The sequence below is a fragment of the Kryptolebias marmoratus genome, linkage group LG6 (assembly GCF_001649575.2).
Source record: "Kryptolebias marmoratus isolate JLee-2015 linkage group LG6, ASM164957v2, whole genome shotgun sequence".
Lineage (NCBI taxonomy): Eukaryota > Metazoa > Chordata > Actinopteri > Cyprinodontiformes > Rivulidae > Kryptolebias > Kryptolebias marmoratus.
The window spans coordinates 4,971,279-4,989,234 of NC_051435.1; the positions used below are offsets into that span (position 1 = coordinate 4,971,279).

Consider the following 17,956-nt stretch of genomic DNA (forward strand, 5'->3'; position numbering starts at 1 on the left):
GTTTCGATTTTGTGAGGAAACGTGAATACAGCAGCTCAAAATAGACCATCTTGTACAAATTAAACCTTCCTTGCGCAATAAAATATCAGCCAACATCTGCCAGGATGTAGTAGTGAGTGATCTTCACCACAGTCTGCTGGGGAACCAGCATCTGTGTCAGAAATGCCAGCAGGATCTATAAACTCATCAGCTGGGTTAGAACTACAATTCCTGAGTAAGTGAGGAACTGGAGAGCACTTAATGAGTCTCACTCTGCCACGAACAATTTATCCAACCCCCATCACGAGTCATTACAAAAACAGTGGAACTCATTTTCAGCAATCGCTCAGCTCTGCTGCCATTGACAAAACCAGAGGAAATCATTGTGATGCTACACATTACCCTGAGCAACAGTGTTTTCTGTGCAACAGGTGAACACACTGTTCCAGGACTACTTTTACAAAACATTTTTAAGCACGCTAACTCCATAACTCCTTATATTTGGTAATCATTAAGGCTATCTCACATCTCTTTTTTGTCTTTTTTTTATTGTTGCTACCATAATTCTCCTTTTATCCTATTTCTTCAATTTCACATTCTCTCTGCTGGCTTCCTGTTGAATTCAGAATAGAATTTAAAAACTTACTTCTAACATGCAAAGCTCTCATCAACCAAGCTCCATCGTGCATTAAAGATCGCATTGTCCTATTTTTCCTAACTGAGCACTTCGCTCTCAGACTGCAGGTTTACTTGAGGATCCTGGAGTTTCAGAAAGTAGAACAGGAGGCAGAGCTTTCCATTACCAGGGTGAGGCAACACCCTATCTACCTTTAAGACTGTCCTAAACCTCTAGTTTTTTTTTTATATAAAAAAATAAATCCTATAGTTAGGGTTGCTGGGGTTTCTTGAGCTATATCTTAGTTACGCTGCTATAGGCTTGTACTGCTGGAGGACAAACTCACCACATTTCCTCACTCTGCTGCTGTCTTTACTCTTTACTCTCCATGTTTGTAATTACAATTATTACTTCCATTAACCATTGTTTTTCTTTGTTTTTCTTTGTTTTTCTTCCCATAGAAACTACAAACTGACCCAATCCTTCTGTGCTGTCCTGTCCTCCCAACCTTCATTCATCTTCAGCTCGGTTCTGGTTCTGCAGGAGGTTTCTTCCTGTTTTAAGGGAATAACTTCCTTTCCACCGTTACCAACGTGCTGCTCAGGATGAGGGACTACAACAAAGTAAAGATCTGACACAACTTTACTAAATACGGACTGTATATAATGGTATTCTTTTAGAATAGGATGTGAATTGACTGTAATTTGATTTTAATCTGTTTCTGAATTAGATTTATCATTTTTTCGACTTTTTTTTCTTTTGTATTGTGCCCTGAGATGACTTTTGTTGTGGATTGGTGTTTGATCTTGAATTGGTAAATTGGTGTTTTTTCTTCATGTACAAAGTTCTTTCCAAAATGTGTTATTTAAAACCTTGAAAAGTTAATGAATCGTGTGTCTGTAAAACAGATTACTGACTAAAAGACCTGCTTTTAGTTGGTGTTTTACTATCTCTAATAAAAAGACACATTTTGTTTTTTTTAATTGCTTTTGTGATAAAATGTTTTGCATTCATAGTGAGAGGGTTATCACATTCAATCATTTAAGCTGCTTTTCTGAATCCAGACAAATCACTTAAATGCAAAAAACAATAATGTTGTTAAAACTGACAGCAGGGTGTCCAACATGTTACAAATGGCCTTATTGATAAATTTACACGTTGTAGAAGTGATGGTGGGATGATGTTTATTTCCATTCCCTGTTTCACCACTTCTCTGTTTTTTCTGCCTGCACTCTAAAGGCCTGAATGAAGTGGACCGACACACAGATAATTCAGGGGCACACTAAATTACCAGTCTTATAGTGAACATAATGTATTTGTGAAAAAATAAAATCCTGAATAGAATTGAGCAGCGTCATACAAGCTAACTTTAGCATTACACACCTGCTGACTGAACAGTGAAACAACAAAAAGCTAAATAAAAACCTGCCTCCATATGGGGAGCAGGGTTAGTTCTGGGTAGAAAAAGTATTCTTTTTTTCCATTAAATATTTGAGGTCACTCTGCTTGTTTGTTAGCAGAATACCTTTTATTGAAGTGGTTGTAGCTGAGAGTCATTCTCAACACATACTCTGAGCATGACATCTCACACATAATATTAGTTTCAGGGTTTGAACAAAGCCGCCATTTCTCAACATAAGATGATCTTAGTCTAAAACATCAGCATGAAAGGCAGCGGGTGATATGCATTCCTTCAAGGAATGCTGGGGCTGTAATTTATCATGATTTCACATGTATTTTCATGGGAAGCCCATGCTTTTTTCTCCAAAATCAAGTCAAAGGTAAAGTTTTTCCAGCAGTAAATGCTGACTCAAGTATTTAGGAGTTTAATAGAATTTGGCACAAAACTGGTTGCACATTTAATCCTGAATGGTGTCGATTGATGTCTGCGGGAGGTACAGAGACTGTGCTGGATGGTGTGTGGGTGTGTGGGTGTGTGTGTGTGCGTGTGTGTGTGTGAGGTAAGCTTCTATTTGGAGTCTTTTCTGTCTGGTTCCTTTACTGTAGATAGTGGAAAGTCATTCCAAGTCCAAGGCAATAAGTTTACTGCTTTAATGACTTTGCCCAGAGGTCCAAACTGAGCTTTTTTGTTTAAGGTAATAAAGGATTTGATAAAACAAAAAGAAGTGGAGTAGACTGGTAAACCTGAAGTTGATGGAGTTTCCTTAAAAAGAAGAGACATTGTTGGCATTTGGAGAAGATTATTTCACTGCTGTGCTTAATGTGGAGTGTTTTGTGAGTAGTAGTGCCAAGATATTTGTACTCCTGCACTCTCTCCAGCTCTTGAGAGTTGACTTTAAGTGCTGAGACAGCGGTCTGCCCCTGTCTGCAGTCGATTATCATTTCTTTGTTCTGCAAGGAAATGAGTTGCAAAACAAAATAAAAAAACTGTTTAGCTGAGGATGCTCCAGAACAACCTTATATAAACATTTTAATGCAGAGATGTTCTCTGGCAAATACACAAAACATTATATGCAACGCTCATATAATGTGCGTGGTATTTGTAATCACATGTAAATGTAAACAAATGCAAATTGTTCAGTACATCCTTTGTATTTTAATTATGGAAATCAAATGCATGTAGTTGCAGAAAACATCAAACATTTATTATCAGCTAAGAGACAAGAGAGACAAGAGGATCATCAGAAAAATAAACAGCAGGAAAAGTAAGACACAGAGAAGTATCACAGAGGAAAACAGCAGTACACATTTAGCGCATGAAGTGATTAGAAATAACCCTTTCACGTCAAGTTTTTAAAGCTTCTGCTGCAGCTGGCATGCAACACAGTCAAATAATCACTGCATGTCCTGGACTGTTTAACAGACAGAACAATAAATGACATTTTTTAAAAAATAAAAAAAGATTCAGTGCTGTTTTTATGTCACACTGATTCTGATGTGACCAAGTCAGATCTCTTCATGTGCAAATAAAACTGTACTCTAAACAATTTACATGAAGAAAAAAATACATTCATTTTATATAATCATAGTTTCGTTTTGTTTGTTTGTTTTACAAAATACACAACTATTCACAATATGGACTGATTTCACATTTAGAGCATTTTGTCTCTTGGTGTCTTGGTCCATAACTTTCCCCCTGAAAGTCATTCAGCTGATCCAACAAAAAGGCATTAACACCATGTTTTTCCCCTCATCACTTCTGTTGCATTGGGTTTTCAATGATTTATGTCAAACATTACAATATATGGGTCTGATGTTTATGAGACACAAATAAGCAAAAGTGCAAGTAATGTAAACATATACACAGCATCGACCACTGAATAGGCATGAGGCACTTGTTGAACCTTGAGATCAGTGTAGGTGAGGATCCCAGTGAAGTTCGTGACCAGGAACCAAATACAGACTTTCCATAAGCATTCAGGAAACATCTGTGATGCCGTTCCAATTAAAGAACCTGCTGTAAAAGGCTAAAAGTGGTGCTGTCTGACTTTGTTTTCCTCAAATAGGTCCTAAAGTCCAAACAGATCAACAAATGGTCACATTTAGTTGACTGTAAGTGAAGTCGATAATCAGGGGCAACAAACTGAGAGATTCTGCCTCTTCCATCTCTGTTAAAATAAATGTTTTTGAGATTTTTTTATACAGAAATTATTTTTTTCTATTTACATTTATTAATGTTAAAATGCTTTTCTTAAGATCCTACATTAAATGCTGTCTGTGTGACCTCTTCATCTTGAATCAGTTCACTAATCTTTGATAAAGTCGGAGCCCTTTTGTTTTACTGATATTTGGTTGAAATAACTACATGTTTTAGGACAAACTGTGGTGAGATAATTACATATATTACATATTTCAAAAACATTATGAGTACAAAAAAGGTTTGCAATCATGAGATAAAATAAATAACATTTCCTGATTACATAATGGAAACGTTTATAATCCTGGCCTCACTCTGGTTTTACAAAATGCTTCATTTTACAAATTGAATCATGTTTAAATCTGTCTCGACTGATTTCTAGAATTATTCAACTTTCTTGTTCATTTGAAAATTAAAAGTTGCCAATTTTATGGGACCCATTATTGTTGAAAATCCTTGTCCATCACATCAGAATACCAGATTTAATTTGTACAAGTAAATCTGAGGAAGATAAAAGTTAATTTTAATATGACAAAGGCAGCATAAAGGGGGAAAAATAAAAAAAACTGCAGAAGCTTCCTCTGCTCTCAGAATCCACTGTGCCTGCAGTCATTTGTCTAAAAACAATTTTTTTTTGAAACTATAGTTAAGGAAGTAATATACTACAACTCAGTACTTACCGTGTATGTACCTGATACTTACAAGGAGAATACCTGGTACTTACTCGGTATGACTGGGTATGTACCTGGTATTTACCTGGCATTTATTCGGTATTTACCAAGTACTTACAGGGTTTGCCAAGTACCAAGTACTTACACAGTATTTACCAGGTATTTACTGGGTCCATACAAGGTAGTTACCTTGTATGGACCCAGGAAGGACCAAATACATACTTTGTTGTATTATGTTTTACTACCAAAATAATTTTTGTTCTGTTTGATCACCTACAGGAAAGCCCATTGTTTACTAAATGTAGTTTATGGAGAAAATGGCAAAAACTAAACTTTTTGTAAATTCAAATCTTGTAAACACTTGCTGGAAAAAATAAATTTCCTCAAACTAAAACATTCCGGGTGATGTTTTCATTTGGCAGCCGCCATGCTACTAGTGCTGTCACCATGTTCTTACAAATACTTTACACCCATTTTTATGTAAACAATAGCATGTGTGCTTGTTCTGATTGTGGTTTACGTCAGTCTATAGATGTGATGAAATGTGCACACAAGCTGTCGCAGCAAAAGTGGAGTTTAAAAAAATCCTCAAATAATTTTTTATAAAACCAGACGATCAGTCTTTTGTATCATGAAACAGTTTGTGTCTCTTTTTATCAGTGGTCTATATACAGTTGGATTCACGAGAAACATAAGAGCTCTTTACTTGCCTCTCATTTCTATATCTTGAGCAACCTGTCATCATACTGATTTATTGTCCAATAAATTATGTTTATATGCTTTATGTCTTTATTGACCCCCAAAACCTTTAAACACCAGAGAAGGATGTGCTCCCATGTTTGAAGACTGAGACTAAATACGCATAAAACAGGTTTGTTTGCTTTCAATACCTGCAGCTCACAGTCAAACTACGTCTCCAATGATAAATTAAAAGGATTTCCATGACTCCTGTTTGTTGTTGCATCAACCTGAACAGCACCATTACTCTTCAGTCAACATCCTGGTTTCTTCTGAACAGACTCTTCCATCTGAAGCTAAAAATGTTTCTCTAATTATTGATTATTTAGTCCTTTTCCCTGTTTTGGTTTGTATTGGCATCTTCCTTCAAATTTTAAATTCCAGAGGACAACAATGAGTTGCAAAGCTCCATCAGCAGTTTCCTCCATCAGTCCCCATACCTTTTCCTTTTATGTATGAATATGTTTCGTCTGCTACAGAGTTTCCTCCTCATCCTCAGCTGTTGCGCTCGTATTCAGGACTGGCAGATTTTCTTTCAGCGAGATATCGTCCACTTGTTTGGGGCCACTGTCCTCAGGTTCCTCGGGTATGGATGGGTCCGAGTTAGTCATCACGTAACCTGGAAGGGTGGCATGCACGTTGATCGAGGGGGGCCCTGTGCTGCGGCTAATGCGGCTCGAAGCCACTGTGGTGGAGCGCGTAGAAAGCCCCCCACCTGCCAGATGAGACTGACTGCTGGTGCTGTTGTTGTTCAGACCCACAACCACGGAGCCATAACGATAGCGGCCGCAGACCACCGGGCCCTCCCAGTCAAAGGCCAGGTTCCAGCGTGTCCATGTTTTCTTTATTTCTGTCTGAACCTGCAAGAGCAGAAATGGCAATGAATGAAAATATCAAAAGATATTGCATAAACTAACAAAATAATGCCAGTTGAATGGAGTTTATATCCCTAAAAACAATAAAACTGATGTTTTGTCTTTACTATAATTTCCGACAATGCCATTTTGATCAGTTAACAAACACTCACTGTAACCAAGCTGATGGTTTCTGAATAGCAATTTGATTCAAAAATACACTTAATGTGGTAGCAAATTATGAGGTCCATTAGGCTGTAAAAACAGATATTATTAACACTGATTACTGTTCTATTTTTGCTCATGCGGTTTTATTTTGATTCTGTGAAAAAGTATAAAAATAGATGTTTAAATATGTGCACAAAATGATATAAATATTTGTTTTTTTCGACAAAAAGCCCATGATGTTTCAGCAAACAGATGAGACAATAAGCACTGCCAAATAGAAAGTAAAAAAGAAGAACTGAAATCTTTGTGAAGAACCTCTCAGAAACTGTTTTTTATGTTAGCTGTATCTCTCTGGAGTAATTAAGCCTTTTTAGTAATTATTTTTGCAATGCTGCTGTCAGCTGCTTTTCCTTGATGAATGATATTTTTTAAAAAAGCCCACTCACCTCTCCATTGCAGTAGCAATAGATAATGGACACAAAGAAGCCCTGGGAGCAAAAGAAAAAGCAAAGATTACGATGAGTTACACAACATCATTACAATCAAATAATAATAAAACAAATAATACAGAATCACAGAAAAAGATTCAAACAAGGCCTCAGCTTGGATCACTTTGGGCACCTGGAGCACAAATCCAGTAAAACTAGAAGAAAACAGGCCTGTTGTTCTCTGACCTGCTTCACAGCATGACAGGAAGAACTTCAAGGTTTTTGAGAAAGTGGAGGATTACAGGAAGTCATGACGGTGAATCTCTGAGTGACTGACGGGACCAACAGTATACTGCTTTCTCACAGGGATGGTGACATGTTTAAGTTTGTTTAATGTAAGGTTAATGGAGTGAGTAAGGGTCAGATTAGATGACGTTTTCAGATAAATTTAGCAAATATTTGTATCCCTTTGATGTAATTAATACTGAACACACAACATAACTCAAACTATCTTTAAGTACGGTGCCATAAAAAGTTTAATAATGTTTAGAAACATTCATCTATTCAGTCGTGTTTAGCTGCGTACACAAGATTGGGTCATGGAGGCGGCAGGCCAAGCAGAGAAACTCAATCATCCTGAACCCTAATGACACATTCTGGCTCATCACGGGGATAACAAGGAGTTCCCAGACTACAGAGGAGATATATGTAATTGCTCCAGCAGGTTCTGGGTCTGCCTCAGGGTCTCCTGGGTCTTCATGACCTGCCTGAAACATCTCCAAAGTGAGGCAACCATGAGGCATCCTAATGAAACCTACTGCTCACTTTTTGAAGACAACTTTGATGTTTAATTGGCTGCTTTAATTAAAACTATGTTTGATAGCAAATCACTGTCTCATGAAAGGTTTTAAAGTTGTTTGGTTCAGCAGATAAGAAACAGAGCTGAATAAACAGAATGTCTCCTAATACTGGAGTTTTACATTTTGTTCATGTTGAAGACGGAGGTATTTCTCTGTAAACAGAAAACGTACCACAGATAAATCAATGTAAGTCAACAAGGAAGTAATTTTTATCTTAGTAAGAACCTGTGTATTTTTGGTGTAAATATGGATTTTTTTCCTTTTCATTTGGAGAACAGGACATTTAGCTGAATCACTTCCTGTTTATCTTGCTTGTAAAGAGCCACATCCTTTCGGCTTTTTTCATTTTAGTGCTCACGTTTGTTCACTTTTTACCTAAGTGTGACACTTGTTTTCAGCTCTGGCGTCTTTTTTTCTTATTTTATTTTTTTACCATGTTCTGTTCTGTCTTCCGCTGATATATCTAAAGTCCTCCATGTCCTGTCTTCACTGGCTCAGGGTGATGAATTTTCTGTTATCGACTACAGAGCCTGCTGGGTGCCATGGCTCCCAAACACGAGTCATAAAAATCTGTTCCCTCAGGTAATCTGTTTAACTCATCGTTTGAAAAGTTGTGTATATTCTTGCTTCCAGAATCAAGAACTTCTAAATAAATCATCAAAACTGTTGTAAAACCCAAGCATTACTTCAGCTGAGAAGCAGACAACAAACTGCAACTTGATTTCAACAAAAACATGTCAAAAACTGAGGCGGATAAAAACTCTTCAATATTAAAGAAAACTTGTTTCCTTTTTTTTCCTAACAAATTTATTTCTTACAAAGTGCTGTGCCTGAAGACATTAAGCAAACCAAAGGTTTATGTAAAATCTAAGTTCAGCTTTTTTCTATAAGCAGACAATAAATCAGCCTGTTTACTATTTTCATGTTTGTACCTTTTTGACAACAACCTAAGTTGATCATGCGATGATGGATGGAGTGACGCACTTAAGTTTTTTTTTTTATTGTTGTTTTTGTTCCTCATGATTGGATGGCAAAGTAATTTTTGGCACTTATTGTGATATAAAATTGGATGCTGCAAAAACAGTGTCAGGTTTTGGCTTCAGTTGTCAGAGTTACAAACACAGAAATCACATCAGAGTTATTAAAAACAGCATAAAAACACCTGATTTGATGGCTGGATGGATAAATAGAATCCATTCCCATTATGAGCCCTCCATCTGTTATATAATTTATGGAATGATTACATTTGATTGATGGATTTCTAGCAAACTCACAAAAATGGAAATCATGCATGTCTAGGAATCCAACAAACATGACCAGAGTTTCTGCCTCTGTAAAATAGTTTTAGTTATATAACTTTAAAAAGTTGTACCTGCAGAGTAAACATACACAATGTCAGCACGACTCATACTAACTTTATGTTGAGTCATGCTTCTTGTTTGTGAATGCATCATTGGATTTTTGCATTATTATCCTGCTTCCTCGACATTTTTATCACGTGCCGAATGAGTTTCACATCCTCACCTGACAGACTCCTGAGGACGACCCTTCCTCATTCTGTTTGCTCTAATGGATTGTGTCAGCATTAGAAGATGACTGAACTGCGCTCATTTCATGCTTTATATCACTCAGACCTTCCACGGATTGTTCAGTAAGCAAGCTGCAAAGCTGCTGAACAGCTTCTCAAATCCATTTTTGGTTGTTCAAAAAATACTCTGAAGTATAAGAGCGGATGGATCAACATCTGCAGCAACTGAGATTAAAGAGGAATCTGTTATTTTCTTTAACTTCCTGTCAGAATCTGATGAAATTAAAGACATAGCATTTCTTAAATGAATGCATATCACCCGCCGCCTTTCATCCCAGAGTTTCAAATCATTTTTTGCCGAGAAGGGACGAATTAATAACCGTTTTGGTGCACAGTCTCATGCAATATTGTGAAATCTAGGGATGTGTTAGTGCTATTCATAAAGGATGACTCTCAGATACTACCATCCCAAATTATAGCTCAGTTTTTGTAAAGATGACTTTGTGTTGGCTAAGGTTGATAAGATGTGGCAGCTTTCTTGCATTGGACTGACTCTAAAAGTTAATCAGCTGCAGATGAACATCCAATGATTAATTTCAGAGAGTTTCACAAAAACATGTCCCTTAGTTTATGAGATATTTTTCTAATGCTACAGACAAACAAACACAGACATGGACAAAAACAATGCCTCTCACTGATGGCAGTGGGGGATAATCACCATAAAAATGTATTTTAGGCCCTTTTTTGTTGTTGTTTGTATAATTAAAAAAAGTCATATATCACACAATTCTCTAAGACTTTATGAACTTGGATGAATAAAAATTTAATAGTTCATAAGAAAAGATGAGATTTCAGCCAAACATGTTTTTTAATCTTTATTTAGATGATGTACAAATGTGGTAAATTTCTTAAATTAATGTTGGACTTTTCCCAAGAGTTTCACAGTGCTTTGAGTGAGCTCTCTTGTGTCACGGTTATAGTATGTGTTGTGAATGACTCTCAGCTACTACCACACCAAATTTAGACTGAACGAACTATAGTTGTGTTTTTGTTTCTGTTTTTTAGGGTCAGCTGGCAGCCATCTTGAGTTGGATTGGCTCCTTTAGGTAATCAGTCGTAGATGTCCACTCAACGATTACTTTCAGCAAGTTTTCTTTAAAATTTTCAACTGGTTTCTGAGATATTATGGTAACAGACAAACACAAGAACACACACGGACACCGGCAAAAACATTATCAATCATTTTCACCTTTTCAGAAGTACAAAATGAAAACATTAAGGCTGCACAACTTGACTAAGTTGACTAAGAAAAAAGGATTACGTACGATTTATAAGTTTATATAGGCTGAACTAAAGGCCACACCAAACCTTATGCATAAAAACTGCTCATTCAACTTTGGGTGAGCTTAATTAAGAAAGTGAATCAATCTCAATATCGTACTTAATTCATGCATAATAAAATGCAGTATTAACTCTGACACTGGCAGTCACCCAAACTAATCCATGGGTGATAGTTTTGGCTCCATCCTGCTGCAGGGAATGAGAACATAAAGGTTACAACGAGCCAGGCTGCGGCCGAAGAAACTAAAATCACAGATTGTGATCTTTGCTTCTTTCTTGCTTGATAAGTCTGTACCAAGTTTAATCTTGCAAACAAAAGATAATGATTACATCCTTTCTGCTCTGCTCTTTTCTTGGCAGGGGGAGGTTTTACACACCTAATGAGGCTCTCTATGATTATTACGAAGCATTTTGCAAACAGAAATGTGTGCTGTCCTCCAAAAACTGTGAAAAGAATCTCCACCATGATTAACAGAACTATCCAATACTTCATCTTGGCCTTGTGTACCTAAAATGTTTTGTCAGTAGCTGCATTTGTAAATTTCATTGCAGCTTATTTTTACCCTTTGATCACAGCTCTCCTTAATTCACTGTTAAAAAAATTTGTAAACCTTACAGATATATTTCTGTAAATTATTTATTTGGTGTCAGTATGAATCTCAAACCACGACAGCAGCTCTGCGATATGCAATCAGGAGTAAAACATGTTTTTTAAGCTCAGATTTATTTTTGCTCATGTGGAAAGCACACAACAATCATGTTCCTGTCTGTAATAGCAAAGTTTTATTTGCCATTGGAGAGATCTCTACTGATCAGCTTCTGATTACTATCTGTACCTAAAAATTGTTTCCAGCATCTTTAATCTTAAGAAAATATTAGGCTGTTTTCTGCACAGATAAATGTGATCCTGGGATGAGTCACATCTGTAAGGATTTTATAAATGAGATCTTTATTTTTGGAGACACAAATATGAAAGATGTACTCTCTTTTTCACATTCACTGTAGAAGCAGGTCTGCAAATGATCAAAATGTGAAGCAAAGCAGCAGGTTGCTTTCTTTTTCTTTTTTTGGACCTTTTATTTATTCTGTGGGATTTTCTTTTTTTTGGTGAGTCTGTGTGAAGTGTGTCTAATTTGGCAGTATTCAGCACACCTGTTGATTAACAGTAAAACCAGAATAATTAATCGAATGTACAAGTTTGACGTTCACATAATCAGTGTTTGTGGAACAGTATGGTGCCTGCGACATAAAACCAGTGTTTCTGCTTGATGTAGTTAGAGAACAGATGGGACAAATGCACTCAGCCCGGAGACAGCCAGCCAAGAAATAACCTTGAGTACAGACTACCTACAGCTGTCAGGAAAATGAAGATAAGTGAGAATCACTAATTCACATTTAGCAGTGTGTCAAGGGATACAACCAATAGGTGCAATAAAATGTGGAAAAACAATACCGAACAAAAGGCACTGAGCGACTAGGGTGAAATATGAGGGTACACAGCTGCACAGAGCACTCTCTAATTGTATAACTAATTATATAATTGGTTCTTAGCACCAAGTCCAGACCTTACAACTGGTGCAGAAGAAGATTTAACATCTGTACATGAAGGTCTACTGGTGTATGTGCCTCGGAAACAGGGGTGCTTTCAGAAAGTTTTCAAAAAGGTGGCAAGATGGGGGCCATGGATAATCGTACGAGTTAATTCAGGAGTTTAATTATGCTGTAATAGATCTACTTTGGGGGTTTTTTGCATTGTTTTTACAGCCAAATTCCAAAAACATTGGGATGACCCATGTTTTATTCACAACTGAACATAGTAAACATATCAAAGCTGTGTCATTAAAAAAAATTAAATAAATATCAAATTTTGAATTCTATGGCAGCAGCACATCTCATAAAGGCTGTAAAACTTAGTGGTATTAAAAAGAAACAACTGGAGGAAGATTTTGGAACTAATTGGGTTATCTGGCAATCAGTCAATAAGAGGACTGGGTATAAAATGAGCATTTTAGACAAACTGAATCTCTCAGAGGTAAAGATGAGCAGAGGTTCACCAGTCTACACAAAACTGCATCTAAACATTGTGGAACAATTTCAAAATAATGCTGATAATACTGAGTACAGCATAGTAACTACTCAAGTCATCAAAGCTCTCTTAAATTCACGTTTCTGAGTGAAAGTAGCATTTCTTGAAAGAATCACATGCTGCTTTAAATGACATATTTTAAGCAAAGAGCTTACAAAATAAATTTGCACCCATAGCCTGTGTTGTGAATCACTCTCAGCTAATACCCTGGCCAGGGTGGTCCAGCTTGCAACGCAACAAAATGCAAAAAAACTTTTTTTTATGTTACAAAAGTGAAATGTAAACAGAAAGTACCTGAAATGAGTTAAAGAAAAGCTCACAGTACATCCGGATCTCCCAGCTTTGTCCCTCAAACGTATGAGGCATCCCAACGAAGATGATGTAATGGATACCAAACACCAGCACCAGAACCAGTGTGGACTTGGCCAGTTTCCTGCACAAACACATACACAACTACATTAGATCTGTATGTAAAGTAATGTCATTGACTATATTTGTGATGCATTCTAATATATAATGTTGTCTTCACCAGGAGAAATAATTAAAAACAAAATAAAAACAAACACTAAATAAAGATTTATTAATATAAAATCAGTTGCTGCACAAACTGGTTTTACATTCATTCACTTTCATCTTAAACTAAATGAGAGCCATTATGACTGCTGCCGTGTGAAAAACTAAAAGCTTTCTATTGTTTATTTATTTATTTTAAGTTCACATTCATGTTTTATCTTGAGATGGATATCCTGGTTTGCAAAAATAAAATGAAAAATACCATATCTTTATCATGTTACCTATGGAATATCAATTTCTAGAAAACATTACTCTACTTATATTATGTAACATCTAGAGAGAAAATTGGGGAATTTGTTGCTTAGGAGTTGCGTTAACTGTTAGATAAACTTAAATTATTTATATGATATTTAGGTCTTAGTTTCTCGATATATGAGAGGCAAAATACATTTAGTTAACTTGTATTGTTTTTTAAATGTTCTTCATTTGCTTTGTCCACAATAGAGAGGTTATTATCAAAACATTTTGTACTAATATTTAATATAAGCCAAGCATGAGTCCAAATCAAGCTAACTGCTCTCACTTTACAACCACAAATGCCAACAATCCGATCTTTTTAAAATCTGTTTTCTGTGTTTTTCCATCTGTAACTAAAGTGATTTTGTATTAAACTCATAGCATGTTGGAAACAGGGGTGACTTGCAACTGAAAGCTCTGATCTATTCCATATTTCAGTCAATACAAATCAAAAAAAGCCTTAGAATGAGGAGTTAAATGTCTTTAAGAACCAAAAAAAGGAGCTTCATTTGTCTCCCATTAATGCTGAGATCTGTCCAACAAGCCATTATGTGGATGCTGTGAAACGTTTAGTAAAGTTTAGAGAGGAAGGTAAATACAATGATTAGCTCATATAAACTATAACCATCTTTCTGATGTTGCAGAGGAGTAAAATGAGCACAAAAACTGATGCAAGGACGAGTTGTCACAGTTTGTTTTGCTCACCTCCTCCCTGTCTCTGCACCCGGTTAGCTTGGCTGCCCCGGCGCCACCTTTGACATTGAGAGTTTATGACACCTGTTGCATTCGTCTCGTTTCTATGGCCTCCAGTTCGGTGCACCTGATCACCATCATCTGTTCTGACAAATCGTCATCTCATCTACATAAAACGTCCTCGCCTGCAGCATTCAGAACAGCACTCCTCTTGGTCGATACACTATAATTATTATGTTTTCATCTGACACGCTGATGCCAGCACCAGCAGGGGGGAGAAAAGACAGATAATTGCAGATGTGAAAGTGTGTGTGTTTGTGTGTGTGTACTGGGGGATGTAGCTGTGCTGCGAACAGAATGAGAACAAGTTGGAGTTTTACACAACGGAGGACTGGATCACATCATCAAGTGAAGGGTATTGTTTCAACAACACCTTTTATTTTTACATTGTAATGTGATATTTTGATCAGTTTCACAGTGCTACTGTGCACAAACCTAAAATTACTTAAAAATGTGCAATTTATCACAAATTTAACAATTTTATCTTGTATGAATATGTCAGCATATTGTTTGAATGTAAAGAAATTAATGTAGAAATGTGATGAGCGTGTAGAATATATAATTATAATGCAAAAACATTGTTTTTAAAAAACACTAAAAAAACAACATTATAATATGAGAAAGTTTTTGTTTGAACGATATTTTGTAGTTATAACTGTTTAACAACTAAAGGCGAGATGAAGAACATACTTTGCATAAGTCAGAGATAAGGGAAAATACTAATAACTACTGTTGCATATGTGCTTAATAGTTTGTTCAATTAGAACTAGTGGGCTTGATGCCAAATAATTAAATTAAAATATCCTTAAGCCTTTTGTTAATTTGCCTTCATTTAATTTATGCAGTGTTTAAAGCATTAAACCCAACAGGCAGAGTAACAGAGCTACCTGGCAATATAAAGATAACGACCTCAGCAATTGTTAAAAGGTAAAATTAAAAAAAAAGGTCCACAGAAATTATGTCCAAAAAGGCCACAATGTGATTACATCCCACATTGTTTTAATATAAAGTTTGAAATTCAGCTTATTTCAACAAACAAATAAATTTCAAATCTTAAATTTGGCGTTTCTTGGCGAATGAATTCTTGAGTCAGGGTAATTATTTAGCACACAGCCTAAAATAAACTCTAAGCTCGGACGTGTGAATGATGCGGTCAGTTTGGTGCAAACCTGTACTGCTTCCTGGTGTCGTATCTCCCAGCGTTGGTCTCTCGTATCTTCGTGGCCAGAACCCGAACGATATTCACAAACAGAATAAAGTTGAGCTGAAACAAAAGAAAAGAAACAAATAAACTCTTGGTGTTGTGCCATAAATGAGGTCAAACATTATTCTCATAAAATACACTTTCAAAATTAGAAAATAATTGTACAGTCCTCTTTTAGAAGAGACTTGAATATGTGAACTAAAAGGAATAAAATAATCATTCTGAAGTTCAGAAACCAGAATAAATTTGTTAAAGATCAACACAACAACTAAAACCTAAAAGGTTTCTAAAGACCAAAAAATGGAGCTGATTCTTGAACACATGGCCTCATTTTGGCCCTCAGTGTCTCCATAAAGAAAAAAGACTACTTAAACCATAAATTAATTGTTAGGGAAGTGAAAGTAAAGTGTATGCTTCCTTTTTAAATCATTTTTAACAAAACTTCATCCATTTTTTACACTAAAGTCTGCACAGATTCTCTCAGTAACATCAGTGGTGCTGAGAATACCACACTATGAATAAATGCATGAGAAAAATAATGAATGTTTTTTTTTTTGTTGTTCTTTTTTTAATGAAGAGGTACATTTACTGTCACAAGTGTCAGCTTACAGGCACGTGTTAATTTGCACATAAAGCATTGCTGTGTTTTGACAAATGCAACAATCTTGTTATCACCAGGCTAAAAAAAAGTCCTGATAGTGTCTTTTAACATATCTGCCTGGCAAAATATAAGGTTTTTTTTAAATATAATTTAGGAATAAAGGTGCCTTTTTGGATGCTTAAGGTCACCAAACAAAGACAAGAAAACAATCAACACAATATAAACCACAAAAATCAAATAGTAAAACAAAACTTTAGATCAGTGAGGTGGATCCGGTCCCAGGATTAAAGGGAATGTTTCTGTTTGAACGTGTGTTTTCAGGCACGATTTGAAGGAGTGGAGAAAACCGGAGAGATTTATGTCCAGCATTATGCTGTCATACAAGCAAAACAAAGCAAATCTTTTTCTGACCAGGCATTTTTCAAAGGTGATTTAGTTTTGTGTATAATAGATGAGGAAACCGTACCGTGCCCATGATTCAATTCAGCATGTGGAACTTTGATTCCTTTAAGTGAAAATCGCCCACTGGAGAAAAATGTTGCTCACCCCTGTTGTCGATGAAAAAGCTTCAGGCTGACCTCGAGCAGCATGAAGTACTGCTTCAAGCTTGGATCTTAAATTTCACAAAAACTGAATAGTTGCCTGATGGGCACGGAACAAGGAGCACAGATAACAACACAATCACTGCAGTAACACTATAATTTTCCGTCTCAAGAATGGTGCAAAAGTACTTTAAACCAAAATAAATGAACTGCAGATCTGGAGGTTTTGTCACTCAGTGTGTGTGCAAGAACTCAAAAACTAGGTGGGGCGCACTTTGGACAGTTAACCAAGTCATCACGTGGCTAAACGCTCTGTTATGCCTTTGTAGCAGAATGCTGGCTTTGACTAGCATCTGCAGGAGGTTTTTGCAGTCGCAGCTTGCTGTATGCAGAGACAGCTAAAGCCTGAAGAAGTTGGGTCATTAATTCAGACTTTTTAAACAAGCACCTCTCACAGCAAGACAGTGCATGAGCAAAAATGTTCTTTTCTCTTATTTGCAGTTTTTTGGGGGCAGCTGCAGGACACCAGGTATAACACGCCCAAAAAACAACAAGCTCAGCAGCTCAGACTCCAACACCTTCATATGTCAAAGTGTCCTCAGGTGAGCCACTGCACCCCTAACTGGCCCAGTAAAATGTGCAAATACTGTATAAACACAATAAGGAGTTCTGCATGAGAGTGTGTGTGTGAATGAGCAAATGTGACATGTGATGTAGAAGGCCTTATATAAGTGCAATTTATCAAAGAGACACAACTGCTTTGGTAAATTTAAAATTCCCACTGAATCTGATGTATGAATTTTTGCACTATGGGGAGAAACAAGGACAGGAGGGAAGATGTGAATTTCACCGAGACGGGTCTCATTTGATCCAAAGCAAGAACGGCCTTCCTGTTAGGGGACAGCTTTCATTGTTGCACCACAGAGCTGCACCAAGTTCAATTTGATGAGTCTGCAAAGGCAGTTAAAGGAATGCATTTCTCACACATGTCATGATGAAGCTCAAAGTTTCATTAAAACCATTCAGTGGTTTGAGAGATATTTTGCTAACAAACAAACACTCAAGGGGCAAAACTAATGTTGTCCACTTTCACCGGAGGGCAATAAAGATGTTGCCTGTCTCTTGTAATTTTCTTATGAAGCCAAATTCAGAATATTGTCTCTTCAAAATGTTTTATGT

The 17,956-nt window shown here is 36.5% G+C and overlaps 1 protein-coding gene across 1 annotated transcript in view; it reads right to left on the bottom strand.

Annotated features, from left to right (window-relative positions):
- Positions 1-3,191: 3,191 nt before the first annotated feature.
- Positions 3,192-17,956, bottom strand: part of pth2ra (parathyroid hormone 2 receptor a) — a 51,954-nt gene continuing 37,189 nt past the window's right edge. The window contains exons 10-13 of the mRNA XM_017420665.3: positions 15,600-15,694; positions 13,162-13,300; positions 7,071-7,112; positions 3,192-6,462 (exon numbers count right to left, since the gene is read on the bottom strand). Coding sequence (XP_017276154.1) covers positions 6,076-6,462; positions 7,071-7,112; positions 13,162-13,300; positions 15,600-15,694 — 663 coding nt within the window. The 3' untranslated portion in view covers positions 3,192-6,075. The remainder of the gene's footprint in view (positions 6,463-7,070; positions 7,113-13,161; positions 13,301-15,599; positions 15,695-17,956) is intronic.